Raw genomic sequence first — 22658 nt, forward strand, 5'->3', positions numbered from 1 at the left:
AGGTGTAATAGGCTGGAACCGTAGCTTTCTTTTTCTGATGCACCAGCCGCGCAGTTCAAAGGTTCTGTGGAAGAGAGGCTCGTTCTCCTTCCTCAGGTTATATTTTGATGTAAGATTGGTTTCATTGGAACTCTATAGATGTTGGCTAAGATTGAGAAGTGGTTTCATGATCATTGGTGGTTGGAGCAGGCTGTACAATCAAAAATACGGCAGCTGCTCATAAAAGCGCGCGAGCAGGGGAAGGGGCTGATTGCAAGCCTTCGTGTGAGCTGCTCAGGTAACGATTTGGGCTGGTTCTTGGCTTGATGGAAATGTCTAGATGTGGGCTAGGTTTAGGTGATGGTTCTCCGGCCTATGGTGGCCGGAGCTGGCCGGCCGCCGGAGTTCTTTAAGGCTGCTCGCGGCCAAGAGCTAGGAGAAGGGGTGATCGGGCTGCTGGGATTCAGAACGGGCCGGGCTTGGGTTTTTGGGTCCGGTTCGGGTCTGAAATAATATGGGCCAAGTTAGTTGTGTCCGAGTCTGTGTTATATTAGTTGGGCTCGGGTATTGTAATTTATTTTGATTAATAGTTTAAGTTATGATTTAATGGGTTAAAGTTAGTTTTAAATAAATATTTGGGCTACTTGGGATAATATTTTGGGCTTAATAATTATTTAAGTAAGTCCAATAATTTTTATGGGGTTAGGGCCCGTGAAATTTATTGGGCCAGTTTTGGGGTGTTTGGGCCCATTGGGCCAGTCTAGGTGATTAATGGGATTGAAATTCGATATTGGATTAAACATGTCTTAATGGGCTTGAATAATTTATTTGGGCTTAAATATAAGTTAATGGGCTTAAGATGAGTTATTGGGCCAGTCTAGAAGTTATTGGGCTTAAGTCTAAGGAGTCAGCAGCCTGAACCAATCCATGAAAAATTATGCATAGTCCGTAAATATATAATTAATTATTGCATGAATCTTTTAAATATGTAAATGTATTTTTTTATATAAAATAATTAAATATATATTTACGGACAAAATTTTATGAAAATATGATCATGAAGAAATTTTTTTTATGATTGTGCATGATGAATGATGATATATGTATGATGTTGGGCATAAGAAAATATTTTAAGGAAGTTGAAGTGGGTGTGTGATAATCTACGGGATTGGAGATGGGATGCCTAGGCCCGGAGACCTTTCCATATGCTACGGGACTGTGGGTCGGGATACTGGAGCCCGATTGCCTTTCCATAAGATTATGATTATGTTTGCCTACGGATCCGGGGTCAGCCTGGTGAAGGGGCCAAGAGGTGAAGATCCCACCGCCACGTACGTTGGTTCTTTGATTGATCAATCACTTTCACGGTCACACGACATGGATATAACCTTCAGTAAATTTTTAAGTTATGATATGCCCTAAGTGTTATGCATGATGAATATGTATGTTAAGATTATGTATGATATGTTTATGTTAAGATCATGAAATAGAAATGTTAAGAACATGCATATATATAATATATTATGTATATTGCATGTATTTTATGTTGCATGGATTTTAGCATGTTGTTATTATGAGATAGAACGTGTTGAGTCTTTAGGCTCACTAGACTTAAATGGTGCAGGTGAACCTGCAATTGATCTAGAGTTTATTGCTCCGACTGGTGGTGAAGACGTATGAGCCTCCCCGCAGCCGGCTAGCCCGTGACCTATGCTCAAGTTTATGTTTTGAGTGGATTTGAATATTATTACATTTTCCGCACAAACTTTAATATTTATTTATGAATTTATGAATTTTATTTGGAGGATATTAAGGGGTTTTGATTTGAATGTTTTATGCATGAATTTATGTTTATTTTAATAATATTTAATGGCATGCATTATTATGAAAATTTTTAAGTAGAATATTTTAATGAAAAAATATTCTGGAGTATAAACATATTATGTATAATTATTCTTTTTACACGTTATAGGTTAAAAAAATAATAATAAAGTCAGTAGTAATAGTAGTAGTCGTTATACTCAGTTTTCTAGTAGAGGGGTGTGCTCGAAAATGGTGGAGATCTACGTCTGCACCTATCATCACAGCACGAGCAGTTGTTACTTGGGCGGATTTTTGCACAGCTTTTCATAAGTTGTATTTTCTTTTTTGCACTCCGACAGGCGAAGACTAGTGAATTGCTGATTTTGAGGCAGGGTTCGATGTTTATTGATGAGTACCAGCAGAAGTTCTTTGAGCTATTGCCCTATTGTTCTCAGATTTCTGACAGCACTGAGGTGAAATACAATCTGTTTCTCCAGGGTTTTAATCCGAAAATCCATGGCCATGTATCTGTTGGTGATGACATGACTTACGAGGGATTGGTTAGTCAATGTCGCCAGGCGAAGGATAGCATTCGACGTAACAGATCTTTTCTCTTTTCTAGACCTGCAAGTTCTTTCGGTCCCCGTACTCAGTCTTTCAAGAAATCTGCTTCTTCTTCTTCCTTCGGATCTGGGGGAGTGATGTGTTCTGGAAAGAATAGTCAATGTAACCATTGTGGTAAGAATCATCCATCTGACAAATGTCGGAAAGCTTTAGGAGCTTGTTTTCGTTGCGGAGAGATTGGTCATCTTAAGAAGGATTGTCCACAGGCTGGGAGAGCAAGTGGTTCAGGCTCTGGTTTTCAGACTACTGCGCAACAGAGGCCATCAGGGCAATCAGCGGGAGGATCTAATCTGCGACCGTGTGCTGCTAGTCAAGTGTTTGCGCTGAACCATGAAATGGCAGTGGAGGAGAATGAGAGAGTTATTGCCGGTATGTTTCTTTTATGTGTTATACCTACTTTTTTATTTATTGATACTGGTGCATCTCATTCCTTCATATCCGCACATTTTGTCAAGCGTCACAAAGTTACCTTATATTTCTTTAGACATAGTGTTTTCTGTTTCGATCCCGACTGGTCAGTCAGTGTTGCTAAACGCCTAGTTCTTGGTTGTCCCTTAGAGTTTGAGGGTAATATTTTGACAGCGAATCTCATGATATTAGCGATTGAGGATTTTGATTACATTTTTGGGAATTGATATGTTAAACACGTACCGAGCTTCAGTGGATTGTTACCAGAGATTGATACAGTTTCACCCGGTTGGTGGTGATAGCTGGTTCTTCTATGGTGAAGGAGCGCAACCCCCGATGCCATTGGTATCAGCTTTGAGAGCATGTCGAGCTCTGGAGTCTGGCGGGGAAGGCTACCTCATCTATAGAGTCGATTTGTCCATTGAGATTGTTGTTATATGAAGTTTTCCTGTCATTAATTAATTCCCCGATGTTTTTTTCCTGATGAGATTCTGGGTTTCCCTCCTGTTCGAGAAGTTGAGTTTGGTATAGATCTAATGCCATGAACGTCATCTATTTTGAGAGCACCGTATCATCTGCCTGAGCCTGTTCTTCAGTCAATGCAAAGACTCGGGCATGTTGTCTCGAAGGTTGACTCACAGTCTGGCTTTCTCCTGGTCTGATCTGTGGTTGTGGCTGGAACGAATGTACTGCATATGATTGCCTATCAGACTGAGGTACTAGTCTAGCTGAACTCGCACCGGATACTCTTTCTGCTCCATGTTGAGGGCAAACCTTGGCAAAGTGACCAACTTGGTGACATATGTTACAGCTTCCAGTAACTCCTATGCATTGATCAGTAGAATGTCATCCTCCACATCTGTTGCAATAAATACCTGAATACCCAGAACTCTGTCCAGACCTAAACTTTCGTGGCCCACTTGAACTGGATGAACTACTGCCTGACTTCTTGAATTGCTTCCCATTTGGTCAGAAATGAGAATCATTTTTGCCACTGCTACTGCTTCCTTCCTCAAATCTGAGAGATGGTTGCTGAAACGGTGGCAGATTCTGTGGCGATGGCGATGGTTGTTGAGGTGGTTGTGGAATAAATGGTGCTCCTTTCTGTCTCAACAAACCATCCTCTGCTCCTTTAGCTCTGTTAAGTGCATCGGAAAAGTTTTTGGGTCTTCCACTATTCACCAACGTAAAGACATCCGGATTCAAGCCATTTATAAATTGATCCGCCTTAGCTTCATCATTCTCTTCTATGTGTTGAGCAAATTTCAACAAGCTAGAAAATTTAGCCACATATTCCTCAATATTCAGCTGTCCCTGCTTCAAAATAGCAAATTCCGCCCCCTTTGTCTTTTCTGTAGGAGACTGGAAAGAAACGTTGATAGAATTCAGTTTTAAACATAGTCCAAGAGATAATCGTACCTCGAGTCTCAAGAGCCTTTTTCGTTGTGATCCACCAACTTTTTGCAACTTCATGAAGTTGATGTACTACCAATTTGATTCGACGTTCATCAGAATAGTCCAGAGATTCAAACAACTGATCACTGTCTTCTAACCAATTTTCACAATCCACTGAATTCTCGGTCCCCTTCAGTGTTTGCGGTTTAAAAGACTGGAATCTCTTCAACAAAGTTTCCATCAGTGTAGCTGTCACGTCCATCGAATCATTAGATGTACTGCCCTGTGCATTCTGAGGACCTGCCATTGTTTGTGGTACATTCGGTACACGACGAAGAGGCATATCTGATATTCAAAAAGATTAGTGCGCAATACAATATCATATTCGAAAATTCTATTCACATCCTTATCTGATCATCATTCTTATGCGTTCTCATGAGAATTCAGGTTCTGATCAAGGACAAATTCTAAATAGTGTCTCATACAAAGCATGCTTTAACAATTCAAATGCAAAATCATGAAGTCATATAATTCTTGAAATCAAAGAACATGCTTGTATATAATTTAAATAGTCAAATAAGAAATACAATCCCATGCGTAATAAGTAAATCAAGCAAACTCGATCTACCCCGCTTACTATCTTCTATCTTAGTCCAAAAAACTTACGCTCTGATACCACCTGTTGTAGGGACCTCGGGTTTCTAATCTAATCTTTGGGGCAAACAATAATTAAACATAACTAATACCAGATAACTAACTAAAGAATTTTTTTAAAAAAATATACGGACTCCGTGCACAGGTCCGTGCTCGGGACCGTGCATAAAGCTATAGCCAACGTTCTATGGCCGCAAAAACAGAGGGCACACGGACCCTGGCACAGAGGTCTGCACGGGGTCCGTGCCTTGCTTAATCTTCAAACTACACAAAATCAGAGGTCACACAGACCCATGCACGGAGGCATGTACAGGGTCCGTGCACTGCTAAAATCTGTGTTCTTCTAATGCTCCTCCAAATCTGAACATTTCATATACAACTCAAGTTTACCAAACCAAAACATGTATTTACTACATTCATCTAGTATTCTAAAATACATGAAGTATCAAATAGAAACATGCATCATTACATGGTTTGCTAAACTTTAAAACATATACAACATATCATCTGCTAAAACCGAGTCCCACAGCTAAAACTCTAACTTGAGCTACCCACTCGGTTTGGACCAGCTCCTGCCCCACCTTTTGCCATGCACACATACAAAACAAAGCAACAGCCGGATAAATCTGGTGAGAATAACATTCTCAGTATAAACAACATAACATGCAACATAATATTCATGAATGCGATGCATGTTTTTAAAAAATGGGCTATCAAATATGATATGAATAAAATCTTGGTTCTTGGGATCCCGGGGAATAAAATCTCAAGCATACCACCGACTCTACCAATTAAGGTGGTGTCAAGAATTTTAATCCCATGAATTTGGTGCACTATAGTGAGTCATCTAGCTCTGGAAGTAATTTACATTTCGTGTCACTCAACTATAACCCCCCAAACGTCTTAGTAATCTAGGCCGTTCTGCCCTCTTTGCTTTAGTTTAGGATCAAGATGAATGCAACATAATCATGATGCATTGACTATAACACAAATGAATGCAAGACATGCTAATCAAGCAATAATATAAGCATTCAAGAAACAACTAAACATATATATCAAGCAAGAGCAAATAAGCATTCATGTATGTGATTTAGGGAAAACTCGATAATCATATCTATCTTGAGCGTTCTATCTCATCTGGATCAATGTCTGCTTATACCTTTTATTTTGAATCGTAGAAGCTCCAAGTCCGAAAAATCAACAAAAAGATCTTATATCATAAGCTGCCCACATACAATTCAATCTTCAAATGAAAATGGTTGCAAACCTTGCTCAATATTCTTATCGATTCAAATCTGAATTCTCGAGTTCGAATAGCCCTCAATACCAATCTGAAATGCAGTGCATACAAGATAGAAATATTAGTTTGCAACTCAAATCATGCTTAGCTCAATTAACTATACGAAAATCTCGACAATTCTCGAACCGGCGGCATAACGACTAAAAACCGACAATCCAAACTATATCTAACTCAATTCAACAATCCAATATCATTAATAAACATAATATATCAGCATGAATCTATCGAATTTCAGCAGCATCAGAAATGGCCATGTTCTAAAATTGCTTCAAAAATTCATAACAAATCCGAACGTCGTTCTTTTTCCGATTCGTCTTGAAATATATAATCTATGCTAGCTCAAGAACATATATAACCAATAATAATCGAATTCCATCTTCACGTCAAAATCAAATCATGATAGAACTTAAGAAAACTTACGTCAAAACGTAACTCTCGAAATGGTGATCGCAAATATATGTTCAATTTTGAATTCTAACGGTCGGATGACGAATAACCGAAGCTTCAAGAGATTGAAAATGGCGTGAGGTAGTAATTCTGATTTCTCTTCCTTGCTGCTGTTGTGTCGTGTAAGATAATGATAAAGAAAGTGGGAATTAGATATATATTAGTTATTTTGCAGTTAGTCACTGAACTCTTTGTTATTTACAAATCAGTCCTCGGTCAATTTTTTTAATTCAATTTTAATCCTAAATAATTTAAAAATATCAGAATTTAAATCTCAACTCCAAATATTCTCAAATTAAATAATCTCGAATTAAAATTAAATAATCTCGGGCCTTACACTTGAGTACAACCTCTTGCTCTGTTTGCGATTGGCTCTTTTGTCAACTCAATTTTGGGCGCTTGGTGTTTTGCACTGTGATGACATTTGTCGATGGTGGGCTCAAGTCAACTAGCTTACCGTATCCCTCACTGATTTTTTGCATGTTAGAATCCCAAGGATTTCTCAGTGATGAAGATGAACCACTTTCTGTTGAAGGCCACCACATTAAGATCGTCCCTGCCCTTCTTAAAGAGAATCAGAAGCTTGATTTTCCATGGATGGGTGGATTTGTGAACCCTGTTGCTGCTCACACTAGCACTGCCAAACCAGAATTTGTGCTCTTCACCAATGACCTTCTTTGGGCTCAAATCAAGTTTGCTGAGTCCCAAATCCTCAATGCTCAAGCTATCATAGCTTACTATACCGACCAAGTGAATGAGTACAAGCTCTTCCTCGAAGTTTTCTCTTCTGGACAAAAAAAGGGGAGATGTCCCACGACAAAATGAGAATGAAGCTGGACCATCTGGCACATCTCAACATGATGAAGAAGGATCTTGATAAAGAAGACTCTTAGGCATTTCTTAGCCTTTTATCTTCTCACTTATCTCTATTTAGTCGTATTAGGCTTATTTTCATATATTGATCTGTTTTCTTCTTGCTTGCTCTGATTAATCAAAAAGTTATCAACTTTTGCTCTTGATCTCTGTTCATTCATTGTCTATCTGTTGATGTTGTTCCTTCCGTGTTGCCAACATCTAAAGACAACACAGTAATCTGATATGATCAAATTTATGGGAAGCCTAATCTGTTTAACTTAAGGGGAGAAACTGATAATCATTATGTTTTGTTTTGTCCAGAAAGACAAAAAGGAGGAGATTGAAAGGAAATTATGTCTTGAATAATAGACATACTTTCTAGTCAATTATTTTCTTTATTATGACTTGAATTATAATTGTTAGTTTTGCCTTTCTTTGACTATTTTTATCCATAATAATATAGATTGTTATCTATTTTTATAATATGATATCGTCTATTTTTATTAACAAAAGTTTTGTTTCTATGTTAGCAGGACTAAACCAAAAGAAAACAAATCATCACAAATCGAGTTGTAAATTGAAGTGTGGTGTATAAGAGACAGAGAGAGTGTACGAAAAATAACGAGAAACAAAAATAAAACACAAAATCACGTTCTCAAGTTCGGTGCTGCTTCGAGGTTGTGATCACGGAAACAAAGCTTCCTGCCCACTGCTTCGTGAAGATCATTCAGGTTTTTACTGCGGCTTTGTTCTCTTATTACAACCCTTGCTCTTTCCATACTAGCTTTATAGTGTTTAGGGTGTAGTTCCATTATCTCAAGTGTTTGAGATATTTACTTTATGTCATTTACACTCTGTAGATTTTATTTTTAATCTTAAATTGAATTTAGAGTGTGTTAGGATTTTTCATTGAGATATCTATGGTATGTCGATACCTTTCATATATTTCTTCGATTTTTCGACAACATCGTCTCATTCGAACGTGCCAAAAGTTATGTTTACACAAAACTTGGTAGTTGTGGGTATGCTTAGGGCTGTAAACGAGCCGAGCCGGTTCGCGAACTTTTCGAGCCGGCTCGAAAAAATATTCGATTCGGATTCGAATTTTTCGAATTCTAGTCGAACTCGAGCCGGCTCGCGAACCTTTATATAATATACATATATAATATTTTATATAATATATAATATATTATATATATATTATAAATAATATTTTATATATCATATTATATATAGATAATATTATATAAATATTATATAATATATTTGAATCGAACTCGAACTCGAACTCGAGCCGAAAATAAAAAAAATTTCGTGCTTCGAGCCGAACTTCGAATATCTCAATTCGAACTCGAGCTCGAACACTAAAATTTTGCTATAGTTCGGCTCAGTTCGGCTTTTTTACATCCCTAGGTATGCTAGCCTGCTAGGCATATGAGTGCCAGATTTTAAAAAGCAAAAAGCTTAACTTTAAAATCAAACAAAAATGAGTGACAATTCAACCTCCGGTTATAATCTCTCCGGTTGCGTTGAAAACTAGGAAATTAATCTACAAAGACGATGAAATGACAAAATATTCACTGAAAAATATTAACTTGAAAATCGAAAACTAGAGTTCCTTGCAACTGTAGTCCACTCCCACTATTTTAGCAGCATGGGCCAAGTTAACTCTCTCCACTCCCCGCATCACTTGTTTGACTAATTGGTATCTTCTTTGCAACTGTCCATTATTATTTATTGGCCCGTTTACATCTTAAAGCCTCTGATTTCGTGGGCTTTATGGGTCACCAACACTTTTCGAGTTGAACACCAATATATCTATTCACTATTGAAATGTTGGTAAATTTAAAGATTTTATATATATATATATATATCATTTTAGTTATGGCCTCATGGGTAAGTCTTTTGTGAAACGATTTTGTGGATTTTTATTCGTGTGACGAATCAATCCCAATCATTTTATAATAAAAAATAATATTTTTTGACATAAAAACTAATATTTTTTTCATAGGTGACCCCAATAAATATTTATCTCACGAAATTGATCTGTGAGATAGTCTCACATGAATTTTTGTGTTTTAGTAATATTTTTTTGTGTTCTAGTAATATTAAAACCATAAATAAGATTTCAGTTTTTTTTAATATTTGAATTATTATACTATTCATATAGATTTTTTTTTTAAAAAAAAAAATGGTTAATCATATAGAATATATTTTTTGGGGGATGATGCAGCTATTACTCTATGAGTTGATTTTTCCTTTTTATAATAAATAATATATTTAAAATGGAGTCTAGTGATTGAATTCAAAAACCCACGGATCACGTCTTTCCACATGCTTTCGCTAGACTTTATTTCAAATTCAAAAAGATATTTGAAAAAGTCCAACTCAAATTTAAAACCAAGCACGTCACACTTCATTGAATTTTTTCATACAAAATAAATTGTATTCTGTCCAATTCTACGACAAGTGGCGGCCAAGTACCGAACCTATTTATCAATACCATCTATACTATTATATAAAAGTTGAGACCAAATTTAAAAACTACTTTTGGTGTATTTGATGACACCAACATAAATTTACAAATTTAACCCCTAAACATGCATTGTACTTCATATAAAATATTGGGTAAAATGGTAAAAATGTAGTTATATTTCTCACTCCTATTATCAAAAATCATCCACTATTTATGTCTTGCTAAAATTTGTTATAAGGGTGTATTCCGAATTCTGACAATCTTGTTTAAACAGCAGCAACAATAACAGCGACAATAATGAACACAGTCGAGGCGAGAGAAACTCTCTATTCGCAAGACAAAATTGCCCGTTCCAAGTGCTAGACGTTAGCGGCAATCGTCTCTAAGATACAACGATTTTCGATCGTGATATAGCAGCACATCAAATATTACGAACTTCAACGAACGAGAATATGTTTTTACTTTTCTTTGAGAAAGTGAGGGAGAGATTTTTAGAATCAGAAAATCTGAAATGTATGTTATCAGATGTTTCTATGTATGTTTTCTGTGTTATAACCACCATATATATAGTCTTATACACGAAACAACACGTTTGAAGGCGTAAGGATGCAACCCATGACAGAAAAATGCCAGAAACAGTCGTGACTGTTCATTCTGCAGAAGGTGCGCTCGGGCGGTAATTTTCTACCGCGCGCCCAACTTTAAGCCAACACACTGCCTCGCCATTTTGGTACCGCGCTCGCGCGGCAATTTTGTACCGCTCGGGCGCAAGCCGTTTTGAACTCACTGTCTCGCATGGTGAGGTGCTGCGCCCGCGTGGTAATAATTTACCGCTCGGGCATACTCAATAAAATAATAAAATATTATTTTAAATAAATTTTATTCAAAAAGAATAATCGGATCAGAAGACCAGACCACGTCGAGCCGGCCGGCCGCGCGCGTGTTTGTTGCATCGACTAGCGTCTTGCCCCTTTACAAAACATCCGGTGTCCTAAGGGCCCAATCCCATAGTCCAATGTTGAACTAATTAAGGTGAACAACAAATTAGAGTTGTTCCAATGTGGGACTACCATTTCCCCATTTTCCTCCAATTTATTTCACCAAAATTTTGAATTTTGTAACACTTTGGACAAGGTTTTTACAAACAACCTTTCAAGCCCATTTCAATTGTAATTCATTCATTAATACAATTTTCAACAAAATTAAGGATTCATTACAACCAATTTCATTGTACTTTTTTAATATCGACATATTATTTGCAAAACATTAAAATTTCATATTTATTATAATTTTAATTAGACATTAAATTATTTACGTACACGCATAGCGTGTACATCGATTGCTAGTATTAAAAAAATATCTTCATTTCTCTCGCTTTTTTCCTTCTAGCAAGGAAACTGTTTAGAAAAGTAAATGACTCGAATTTGAGATCTCGTTTTAAATATAAGATTTTAATTGCATATGAATTATAAATCATCGATATTTTGATTTCTCTCTTTTCTTGCTTTTTCAAATAAAATAAAAAGGTAATACTTAATAAAGTTTTCGAGTATTTTTTAAAAATTGATTTTGAGATGAGGCTTTAGCCCAATGACGAAGGTTGAGGCTCTGAGACCAGTTGGTTTCAGTTTCGATTTTTGCTGGTTTCGGATATTTTTTTAATTTATTTATTTAGTTAGAAGTTTTCTTTGTAATTCATATACTTTGATTGTATGATATGTGAAGAAAATATCATTTTTTAAAAAAATAGGAAAATTATAATTAAAAAAAAAACTTCCATCAATAAAGTTATACGATGAGGAAATAAGTGTAATTTTAAATAATATTTCACCATTATAAGGGAGTGTTTGCAATAGATTGTGATTTTGTATAATTGATTAATTTATAGATTATAAAAAAGTTAAGAAAAATCAAAAGTTGGTAGTGTTTGGAAACAAATGTGAAAATCTAAAAATCAAAGTTTGGTAGTGTTTGATAAATAAATGATTTTGAATGATTTTAACAAGGGAAAATTAGCATTTTGGTCCTGTATGTTGGCTTCTTTTTGGTTTTGGTCATGTATGTTGGCTTGTTTTGAAAAAGATCATGTAACTCGATTTTTTTTTTGGATTTAGTCCTATATGTTGGCTTATTTTGGTTTTGGTCTTGTAAGTTGGTTTGTTTTTTGGTTTTCGTCCTGTATGTTATCATATTTTGGAATTTAAAAGTTGATCTCCAATTATTTTTTTAATAAATATTTTTTATTCTTTCATGTTTTATCTGCTTATTGGTTTGAGATAATTACAACTAACTAATAAAAAAATATTTTTTTACGCTTAAACTTTTTTTAATCTAAATAATTTAATAAAATCTAAAATATGTTAATTTAATGTATTAAATGTAACATACTTTTGTTCTTTTAAAAAGTAACAAACAAACATTCATTTATATCGTTCTCAAATGTAACTTCAATTTTTTTATTTATTTGGCACTAAGTGTTCGCCCACTTAGCACCTATTAATGATCATATAAATAAGTTTCAACCTAAATTAACAAAATTAGCTAAAAAACTAAAAATATATTTAAAACATACTTTCGTTTATTTAAAAAGTAACACTCTAATATATTTTTTTATCGTTCTCAACTATGGTTGACTTTTTTTGTTTTGCTTTTCTCGAAAGGAGAGCTTTTTAGGTATGTTTCACTTTTATCACGCTTAATCGCCGCTTAAGCGTGCTTTTTAAAACACTGCAAATAAGTAAAAAAAAAAACGTATATTTTAGAACATAATTATTATTTTAAAAAATAATTAGAAGATCAACATCTAAATTTTAAACATAATTTATTTAATTATAAAATCATAAAAAAAATATTTATTATTAAAGCTTAAGCGGTGAAGTTGGAAAGTCAACTTCTAAATTCTAAATTTAATTTATTATTTTAAAATAAAAAACATAGACGCTTATTCTAACTTAACCGAGCTTAATTTGGTCAAAACCGTATCTTTTCCATGACCAAAAAAAAAAAAAAAAAACAAGTCAACTAATATGACCAAATCCAAAAAAATCCAAATTCCTGTACTTTTTTTCAAAACATAACTTTGTATAGGACCAAAATCAAAATTTAAGTCAACTTATAGGACCAAAACCAAAACAATCAACATGTAGGACTAAATATAAAATAAAAACAAAGTTACAGGATCTTTTCCAAAACAAGCCAATATACAGGACCAAAACCAAAATGAAGTCAACATACATGACTAAAATGCTAATTTTCCCTTTTAACAATGACCTTCTTATTAGAATCACTTTTGTAGAATCATAATCACCACATGACTAGCTTTTGGATTTCAATTAAGTTAAGCATAAGCTAACACATAATCTAGGTTTAAGGGAGTGTTTGCAATAGATTGTGCTTTTGTAGAATTGATTAATTTATAGATTATAAAAAAAAGTTAAGAAAAATCAAAAGTTGGTAGTGTTTTGAAACATGTGTGAAAATCTGAAAATCAAAGTTGGGTAGTGTTTGATAAATAAGTGAATAGAGTGATTTTAACAATGACCTTATTATAATCACTTTTAGAGAATCATAATCACCACATGACTAGCTTTTGAATTTTAATTAATTTAAGCATAAACTAACACATAATCTAGGTTTAAGAAACACAAAAATAATTTTTTTAAGCCAAAAGCTAACAATTACTTTCTTTAGTGATTGCAAACACTTCCTAAGAAACACACAAAATTGATTTTTTAAAGCCAAAAGCTAACAATCATTTTTTTTTAGTGATTGCAAACACTTCCTAAATTAGGTAGTGTACAAGTCTCTACTTTAGTTATTAGATAGTAAATACGCTGGAAAAAATAAAACCGACAAAAATAGAAGCAATGCTTGTTTATAGTTTATGAAAATATTTTTGATTTTCATATAAAAATAAAAAATTTCTATAAAATTAATGTCCCTTTTTCACATCGTACTTATATAATTAGAATGATTATATAAACATTATAATTTTTGTTATTTTCACATCGTTTATTATTCCATATATTTCTTTTGTTACGAGTAATAAATTCATCTAAAAATTTTAAAAAGTATATAATGATAAATAGATACTTCTATAAATTAAAATATTAATTTGGAAAATATAAGATATTATTTTTAAATAAATTATATATTTATTACTAGATATGTATCTTGTGAGACAAGTCGATTCGATTTATATATTCAACGAAAAACGAATATTTTCTCATGAGTCGGATCGAATCAAATATTAGTCTTACAAAATAGACACACAATATAGTCTCATAAATTTTTTTGTGCTTAATAGGTATTTATAATATTCTTTATTAAAAAAAATTGAGTCTTCTCGTAATTTGATAGTGTTTTTTTTTTTTTTTGTCTCCAAAACACGAAAAATAATTAATCTAAAGCTCTCAAACATTATGATATAATACTAGCCGCATCCGTTCATGCATTGTGTGTTGTTGAAATATGAATATTTATTGTTGTTGCTGATATTATATATTTTTATTTCTAACATATTTGAATTTAAAATTAAAACGGAGACAATAAAATGAAGAAAATCATGAATACGTTAAGTTTAAAATAAACATAGAGATTTTGTTCATCCCTTCCTTTTTTTTTGGCTTTTGCAGATTTTAGGTATTTCGTCATTTCACTCATTTGGCTCACCAAATCAATTTTACTTCGATTAAGTGGTGTTATTTTTTAATATTAAAATAATAATATAGTAAGGTATATATAATAATATAATAACAATAGTATCAGATATCGATATTTCGAACACTGCCACATATTTTTAAAATATAAATTAAATAATGTTTCTACAAAAATCCCAATACCACATCACAATCCGCCATTAAATGTTAATAAACAAAATTCTGCTTTGAAATTATCATCCTCTTCATCTCACGAGTCACCAATATCCTCCATCCACAAACTCATGGACTTTATATAAGATTAAACAATTTAATGATTTAGGCGTGTATATATATATTTCTTAAAAAGTAGTGATATATAGATAGAAAACTCTTTTAAAAAATGCTAAATGATCCATTTTCCATTACAAAATATAAAACTAGTGGATTTGTGTTCTATTTCTTCCTTCTCTTTGACATTTAAAAAACTACATCTCAATAATTTGGGTTCTTTAATTAAATATTATAATTTTTTAAAAATTAGTAATGTATGACAAAATGGTAAAAAAAAAAAAAAAAAAAAAGCATTTCTAGATCTGAGGAATCATTGGGTTCTTTATATTAGATTTTGTTTGACATAAATGTGATTTTTCATTCCATAATATTAGATTTTGTTTGACATAAATGTGATTTTTCATTCCATAATTTGGGTTCTTTATATTAGATTTTGTTTGACATAAATGTGATTTTTCATTCACAAAAAGAAAAGACATTGTTTAAAAAAAACCCCAAAAAAAATTGAAATTCTAAAAATTAGACCAAGACGACATAAATGTGATTTTTCATTCACAAAAAGAAAAGACATTGTTTAAAAAAAAAACCCCAAAAAAAATTGAAATTCTAAAAATTAGACCAAGACGAGATATTAAGACTCAAGTTGATATTTCTTATATATATTATTATAAAAATTTATACTAATAAGTAATAATAATATTATCCATGATAACATTAATTTAAAAAACCCTGTGGTAATAAAAATAGAAATAATAATTTAATGTACCGCAACAATAAATGAGTCAAAAAAATAAATAAATATTAGTCGTATGCATGATGCAACTAGCCTTTCCCATTTGATATGGTTGTCATTTTGCTAATACCAACTCCACTTTCCTTCAACAAATCAGACAAGAATTAGAATACACGATTAAAACTTAGGAAACCAAGAAAATGTCGATCCTAGGCAACAACAACAGCAGCAGCAATATGAACAAACCTCTGTTCCATGAATTCAAGAAACAGGCTTCTTTCTATCTCAAGGAGAAAATCAAGACTGCCCGTTTGGCGTTGACCGATGTCACACCTGCCCAACTGTATGTAATCCCATGATTTTCCAAGATTATGTTGTATAATCTGTGTGTCTATTCAAGTATTCAAGATTTTTAAAACTTTTCTTTGCAAGAAATTATGTATAAGGAACACTTTGCTTGCTTTCATGTGATGTATTTCTTTGTTCATGTTTGAAACTTTTTTCATAATGGAAATGAAGAAGCCATTCGATGGGATCAAATTCTTCATCCAATATTTCTTGGTTCTTGTAAAGGGCCATCAGAAAATTTGACAGGAATGGGAAGAAAATTTGCTAGATTTCTTTTTTAGGGCATTTAAAAAGTTTGAAGTTCTCATAATTCTTTTGTTGTTGTTGTTCGGAAGTCTGGCGGAAGAGGCTACAAATGGGGATCCCGGCGGGCCCGATGCCCGAGCTCTGAAGATGATTTCAAGATCAGCTTTTGAAGTTGATGATTATTGGAGAATTGTGGAGATTCTGCACAAGAGGTTTGTTTGGATTGTGTGATGAATATTTTCTAGTTCATGTTTGGTACAACTTTTTCGTTCTACTCATTAATCTTTGGATTTTGTTTTTCATGTGATTTAGGTTGGTGAGATTTGAGAGAAGAATTTGGAGGGAATCATACAAAGCTGTGGTTGTGTTGGAATATTTGATGACTCATGGCCCTGAAAGTGTTGCAGAAGAGTTTCAAACAGACACAGATGTTATTAAAGAAATGGAGAACTTTCAACATATTGATGAGAAAGGGTATATCATCATTCATTTCTTGCAAGATTATTTGCCACTTTTTTCTGTTTTTTTTCTTGGATATCATGCACTGAAAAATTGCTTGTTTGTGTAGTTTTAATTGGGGGTTAACAGTGAGGAAGAAAGCAGAAAGGGTGTTGAAGCTTCTTGAAAAAGGGCCTCTTCTCAAAGAAGAAAGAGACAGGGCAAGAAAGATTTCAAGAGGGATTCAAGGGTTTGGTAGCTTTTGCCACAGAACCTCATCAGGACAAGGAACTCTTCAAGAATCATCATCACTGAAAACATTTGACAGATGCAATTCACAGTTCAATGATCATGCCAATCAAGAAGAATTCTTTGACGAAGAAGCCGAAACAGAAGGAAAACCAGGGCAGCAGCCAGTCAATTCAAGAGTAGAGAGTTTCACCTCAGAAACGATCCCTACCGGAGGGGATTCGAAAGAGAATCTGGCTCCAGTTCAGGGAATGCTTTTGAGGGAACTGAGTGAAGAGACCTGGTTTTTCAAAGGGGAGTCGAATCCACTTTTACATGACAAAAAAGATGAATCCCGAATAAACATGTTGATGCGGGATCCTCACCCCTTCCATGATGCAGAGCATACAACAACAACTGTGTCTCTGTTATAAAGTGCAAATAGTGGCAAGAATATAAACATAGTTGCATATATACTGTGTGGAGCTCGGAGATGTCGGATGCCTCGTGTATCACTGTTGATCTGCGATACCCTCGTGCGATAGCTTATGTGTTTCAATTTTCATATGGTAAATACTGTTGGGCTGTTGGATTTTATACTAGAATTGTTGGATCCATAGATAAACAATACAAACAATGTATTTTGTCAGTTATTGCGTGGAGAGGACTAGACTTGATGTTCAGCCTCTGTGTATTCCCATTTGGTTGTGTTTCTTGATGGCTCCTGTACTGAAAAAAATAAATGAAATCTTGCTTCCACGTTTTAACTTTTATGGATCAAACCTCGTATCAGATTTTCATTTCCTCACATGTAAATCCTTGGTCCGAACAAAAGTAAATGAAACATGTTCATGTATTGCAGCAAATCAAAGTACAACAGAGTGTCTTCACTTCGACATATTTCATTTATTTGCACTACAGCAACAGTAACTAATTTTAAATATACCTGAACATTTACAAGGTTAGATGGATCATGGATACATCAGAGGTGATTTCAAGATTTGCGAAGCCAATCTTGGATTGCAAGCTTCAGCGCGTAGTTGGGAGTAAGATTTAAGTGACTTAACTTCAAATTGGTCATTGGAGATGTTTCATGCCCGTTCCCCAACCATCCACGCAACGCGTCGCCCTCATATGTAAACCCATCAGCTGCTACCTGAGGGTCGTGCATTATTTCCTATAAGAAAATCAACCAATATAACTTTAGAATGGATCAAGAATAGTAGAAGTACGAAACTCAAAAAACTGGAAGAGCATATCTTTCCGTTGATCTGATTTGAATGATTTAACAATTTGCGGGAAAAAAAAATTGCCTACCCGAAGAATCGGGCACAAGAAAAAGGATGGTATGGTCTGCTCTTCCAAGAGATTCAACCGATCCAGCTCCTCAACAAGAGATGGAGTCATCTCCGGTCTATCCCTACCACTCGACCCACAACATTGCAATCCCAACTCCACCAACCTCCTAGCTACATAGCCACACCAATCACCGGCAGATAAATCCAAGATTGATGCCACTTTTCCATCAGATGCTGCTCTGCGCACCTGAGCAACTAATCCTCCCAGCATTTTTCCAGTGACTAGCTGAAGTATGATTAAACCAAATGAATATATATCAGACTTATGGGTGAGCATTCCGGTTCTATGGAATTCAGGATCTGTGTATCCAAAATCACAGCTTGATCCAGTACAATGTCGAAAACTTGGGCAACGGAGAGTTTGACTTGCCACTAGCATATGATCTACATAGTCGCTTATTTTGCACCGGTACTCAGAGTTGAGGAGTATATTCCCGGGATTCAAATTTCCATGTACTATCTTTTCTGGTTCGAATGAGTGTAAGAATAGAAGACCAGTTGCAATATCAGCAACCATTCGTGTTCTGACCTTCCAGTTAAGGTGGCAAATGTTATTGCTCAAAAGGTGATTCTTGAGGCTACCACCCGGTACATACTCGTAAACGAGAAACAAGGATCCCGGACATACTCCAATCAAGTCAACCAGATGAGGATTGCTAACTTTAGCGAAAACTTGTGCCTTCATTCCAAAAGAAAAATATGGTTAGTGTTTTAAATACTTAATATTAGCAGACTAGCAGGCAACACGGCCAAGAGTTTAGGTGGTTCCCCCATATAAGCCAAAATACATGAAGGTAGCGGTCAAATGGATACAACTTTATTAGTCTCTCATAGTTTCTATGGTATCACCGCAATTAAATCGTATCAAAGACACATCTTAATCTTGATATCATCAAATTCATTGCATATCATTAGTTTCGTGAAGTTAAAATCGAAAATTGCTGAAAGTCAGAGAAGAGAGACAGTATTTACTATTTTGTGGAACTCTGTTTGCCTCTGCATGTTGTAAGAATGCAATTTCTTCACAGCAACAGTCTTACCCACCAGTTCCCCTTTGTATACCGTGCCGTAACTTCCCTTCCCAACATGGAAACTCTCAGAGAAATTACAGGTAGCAGTCTCAAGATCAGATAACGATAATTCAGGTAATCCAGAAGTATCTGCCGAAAATCCGCTCAGTATTCTCTGGTTTGAGTCGTCATTTGGTTTGTCTCTTCTCCATCTATCAACAAATTTCATTTCCTCGTTCTTCTGTCTCCTAAGTTTTTGCTTCTCCTGCCATAGTGAAGCAATGGAAGCCTGCATAAGCTTCAATTCTCCCGAAACTTCTTTACATGTAAGATTTGTTTCCCGAGCACGACTTTCCAAAAGAGAGGTACTCTGCATTGTCTTCTGCAATCGGCAAGTCATTTCATCTCTTTCTTGTAGCAGCTTTTCTTGTTCTTGTATTATTGGTCTAAGTGCATTCTCAGAATCTGCACGAAGTTTAATTTCACCAGAATGAGCAGCTTCCAATGCCTTCACCTATTCAGAATGATGCATTTAAAACTCCATAAATATCATGACCATTCTCCCCTTTTTCAAGTTACAAACACAAATTACCTTCTTACTCCCTTTAATTGCTTCTGCTCCCAATTTCTCACTCTGTACAAGCTCAATATTTGCTTCATCTCTCAGTTCATTAACTTCCATTTTTAATTCCGCATGCTCAAACCATAAGGTTTCTTCCACAAACTTAGCTCTTGAAACAGAACATGCAGGTTCATCAGAAGTGGTGCATCCAGAGACAGAGCTCGTGTTTCCCGAAGATGTGGTGCATTCAGAGAAAGAGCTCCTGTTTCTTAAAGAAGATGCACTTCTGGAATAGAGTGGATCCCATAAGTTTTCAACACTAAGCAAACCAGCGGATGCAGTCATGCCAACCGCAGATGTCTCAGCCTGAGCACAATATTTTTTTCTCCTGAGTTGGCTTAGATTGAAGACAAACAGTAAAACAAAAATGAAAAAAGGTTAAAAAGACCACCTCATTCCTGTCAGAATTCGGCAGGGTAGAACTTGAGGTTTCAGAAGTTTGCCTGGTGCAAATCAATTTTCCTCTGTTTACGAACCACATCTCACAGTAAGAAGGGGCATGTTTCGCAGCATGGCTTGCCTTGCGAGACCTCTTTTTCCGTTTCATGTAACTGTAAGCAATTTAGTGAAGCTGATACTTGAAAATGTTCTTTATTTCTATATTGAAAGTAGGTAAAAGCATTTTTCAACAGCGATGAGGGTAGTCACAAGCAATTACCCCTACTTCCTCTTAAATTTTCCTATAAGCATACAAAGTTCTATCTGTTATATTACACAAAAATATAGTTCTGCCCCTCCTCCCAAAGTTTTTAGGGTTTTAGTTTCACAAGCTTGTCCAGTGCAAATAAGTTTTCCTACGAAACAGAAACAATCAGCATATTAAGGGCTAGAAGGTAAACAGACAGAAAATAAGGAATATAGTGAAATGCGTACTCGGGAATGGATCCAATAACAAGTTTTTTAATAGCATGACGAACAACTAAATCTACAATTCCCTTCTGAACCTCATCAGCTTCAATTGTGATAACACTCGCTTTAACCTGTAATATAGTAACACATCTCATCAATTACCATGAAATGGAATGATTTACTTTTACCACAGGGCACTTGATATCAAGATGATGAAATGTATCCTATATAATTATTTTACTCACTTTAATTATATGAACGGTGATGTGCTAGATAGTAGTTTACAATTACACAAGAATTTGATGTATGCAAATATAAAATATGTAATGAAATATACCCTTGATCTGCTGCATATCATCAGGTATTTTGACAACAGCTTCATTGTTTCTTGCCTCTCCTCATTTCTAAATGCAGCTACCGTTTCAGGATTCGCTTGACTTTTGGGCAACTTCCCCACTGTATGACAAAGATTAGAAACAAAATAAGTCATTAATATTTAATAGCATTGCTAAGTACAGATGAATAAATCTTTATCGATTGCTCCATTACTGCGAGATCCACATAATATGATTACAAATGAATCATCACTGTGGTTTTGTCGTCTTGGATACCCCAGAAAACAATACAGCAAGGATTTGGGATATTAACAAATATAAGTTTCCCATCAAGAATTTGAGAGACTAATAAACAAGGAATATGCATGGAAGAAAATATTGGCTTTATCTTCCGAAAACCAAAAGTGGTCATAGAGTTGCTTTAACAATAATGATTAGGATGCAAACAAATGAAGCTAGCTTGAGTGTTTTTCAAGATTGCAGTAAAATTATTCCATTTAATTTGAAGTTATGGAACTTGAACTAAGCTCGAAAATATTTAAATATCTTCAAAGCCAAATTCGAGCCCAAATTCTTAGATTCACTATCTACATGAATATATTTAAAATTAAACATGTTAACAAGCACAGACAGAAATTCTACATTTTGTTAACAGAACTCGATATTTAACGTTGAGCCAAATGATTCGATTTCGTACTCAAACTCCAAGACTAGTTGAACTTGAGCAAATAAGTTTTTTTTTAAGGTTCGAGCTGGCCACAAGAATTCGAGCTCAGCTTAAGGACATTAATTTCGTACTCAAACTCCAAGTTATGCTTACCCTGCTGGTTGACAAAATCATTAATTACAAAAGAAATTTTCTTTTAAAAAAAAAAGTTGGGCCTCAATTGAATATAACATCATTAATCTTGATTTAGGAAGGTAATATACACCAAAACATCAAATCAAATGCTAACTCGATCACTAAAATTGAGGGGTACGTAATCAAACTTACAGAGAGTTGGAATGAAAGGAGAAGGCCTATGAACATGAAGAATGCAAATTTCGTGTCCCTGAAACATGTCAAAACTCCATCGCAGCAAAGCAACAGCCTTTTCCAGCGACGTCCCCACTGCCACGTGCACTGCGCCACCACCTCCCTCCGGAAGCTGAGAACTCACTGTTGGGCCAAACCCATGGCAGAAATTCCCCGCCGGCGAAGACCCAGATAGGAAATCTTGCAAAGAATGATGAGAGGGGCTCAGAATCGCCGCCATTCTGCATCGACTCACCGTAGATGGTGACTTATTAGCTAAATGTGCTTCCTTTGGGAATGGTTACAGTTGTTTATCGAGATTCGAAGACTTTTGATGTGGTGAGGTGGGCTGGGGATGTGATGTGACGTGTAGGATGAAAATGATTTGAAATTTACAGTTAATTATTCAGTGCTTTCTTGGGGACCAAAGCTGTCTCTGGAAATAGTGTAATGTGAGAATTTACCCGCTAAAAACATTTCCTATTCTATGGGCCAATGGCAGTCTTCTTGTAAAAAAAATATTTATTTTTATATCAAAAATATTATTTTAATTGTTTAATTCTTGTATTAAAAAATAAAAACACTTTTTTTAAAAAACAAAAAA

The 22658-nt window shown here is 34.7% G+C and overlaps 3 protein-coding genes and 1 pseudogene across 3 annotated transcripts; 2 read left to right on the forward strand and 2 right to left on the reverse strand.

Moving 5' to 3' along the window:
- Nucleotides 1-339: 339 nt before the first annotated feature.
- LOC140877359 (uncharacterized) lies at nt 340-3041 on the forward strand. Its single transcript, XM_073280896.1, has 2 exons — nt 340-423; nt 2142-3041. The coding sequence occupies exons 1-2, from the start codon at nt 340-342 to the stop codon at nt 3039-3041; spliced, it is 984 nt and encodes a 327-aa protein (XP_073136997.1).
- A 742-nt stretch (nt 3042-3783) lies between these two features.
- Nucleotides 3784-4516, reverse strand: LOC140877360 (uncharacterized). Its single transcript, XM_073280897.1, has 2 exons — nt 4234-4516; nt 3784-4166 (listed from the first exon to the last, which is right to left on the reverse strand). Exons 1-2 carry the CDS (start codon nt 4514-4516, stop codon nt 3784-3786), a joined length of 666 nt encoding a protein of 221 aa, XP_073136998.1.
- An 11196-nt stretch (nt 4517-15712) lies between these two features.
- LOC140879862 (uncharacterized) lies at nt 15713-17638 on the forward strand. Its single transcript, XM_073283805.1, has 4 exons — nt 15713-15948; nt 16289-16411; nt 16512-16673; nt 16768-17638. The coding sequence occupies exons 1-4, from the start codon at nt 15806-15808 to the stop codon at nt 17297-17299; spliced, it is 960 nt and encodes a 319-aa protein (XP_073139906.1). The 5' UTR covers nt 15713-15805; the 3' UTR covers nt 17300-17638.
- A 50-nt stretch (nt 17639-17688) lies between these two features.
- LOC140879861 (U-box domain-containing protein 33-like) lies at nt 17689-22393 on the reverse strand (annotated as a pseudogene).
- Between the last annotated feature and the right edge of the window lie 265 nt (nt 22394-22658).

The sequence above is a fragment of the Henckelia pumila genome, chromosome 2 (assembly GCF_033568475.1).
Source record: "Henckelia pumila isolate YLH828 chromosome 2, ASM3356847v2, whole genome shotgun sequence".
NCBI lineage: Eukaryota > Viridiplantae > Streptophyta > Magnoliopsida > Lamiales > Gesneriaceae > Henckelia > Henckelia pumila.

What these genes read in the sequence shown, in the direction of transcription:
- LOC140877359 (XM_073280896.1), top strand. Translation starts at nt 340, where the DNA reads ATGGTTCTCCGGCCTATGGTGGCCGGAGCTGGCCGGCCGCCGGAGTTC. An exon ending in GCCAAGAGCTAGGAGAAGGG is followed by an intron (nt 424 to 2,141) that starts GTGATCGGGCTG and finishes GCACTCCGACAG; the next exon opens with GCGAAGACTAGTGAATTGCT.
- LOC140877360 (XM_073280897.1), bottom strand. Translation starts at nt 4,516, where the DNA reads ATGGCAGGTCCTCAGAATGCACAGGGCAGTACATCTAATGATTCGATG. An exon ending in AAAGGCTCTTGAGACTCGAG is followed by an intron (nt 4,167 to 4,233) that starts GTACGATTATCT and finishes AGTCTCCTACAG; the next exon opens with AAAAGACAAAGGGGGCGGAA.
- LOC140879862 (XM_073283805.1), top strand. Translation starts at nt 15,806, where the DNA reads ATGTCGATCCTAGGCAACAACAACAGCAGCAGCAATATGAACAAACCT. An exon ending in GATGTCACACCTGCCCAACT is followed by an intron (nt 15,949 to 16,288) that starts GTATGTAATCCC and finishes GTTGTTCGGAAG; the next exon opens with TCTGGCGGAAGAGGCTACAA. An exon ending in GTGGAGATTCTGCACAAGAG is followed by an intron (nt 16,412 to 16,511) that starts GTTTGTTTGGAT and finishes CATGTGATTTAG; the next exon opens with GTTGGTGAGATTTGAGAGAA.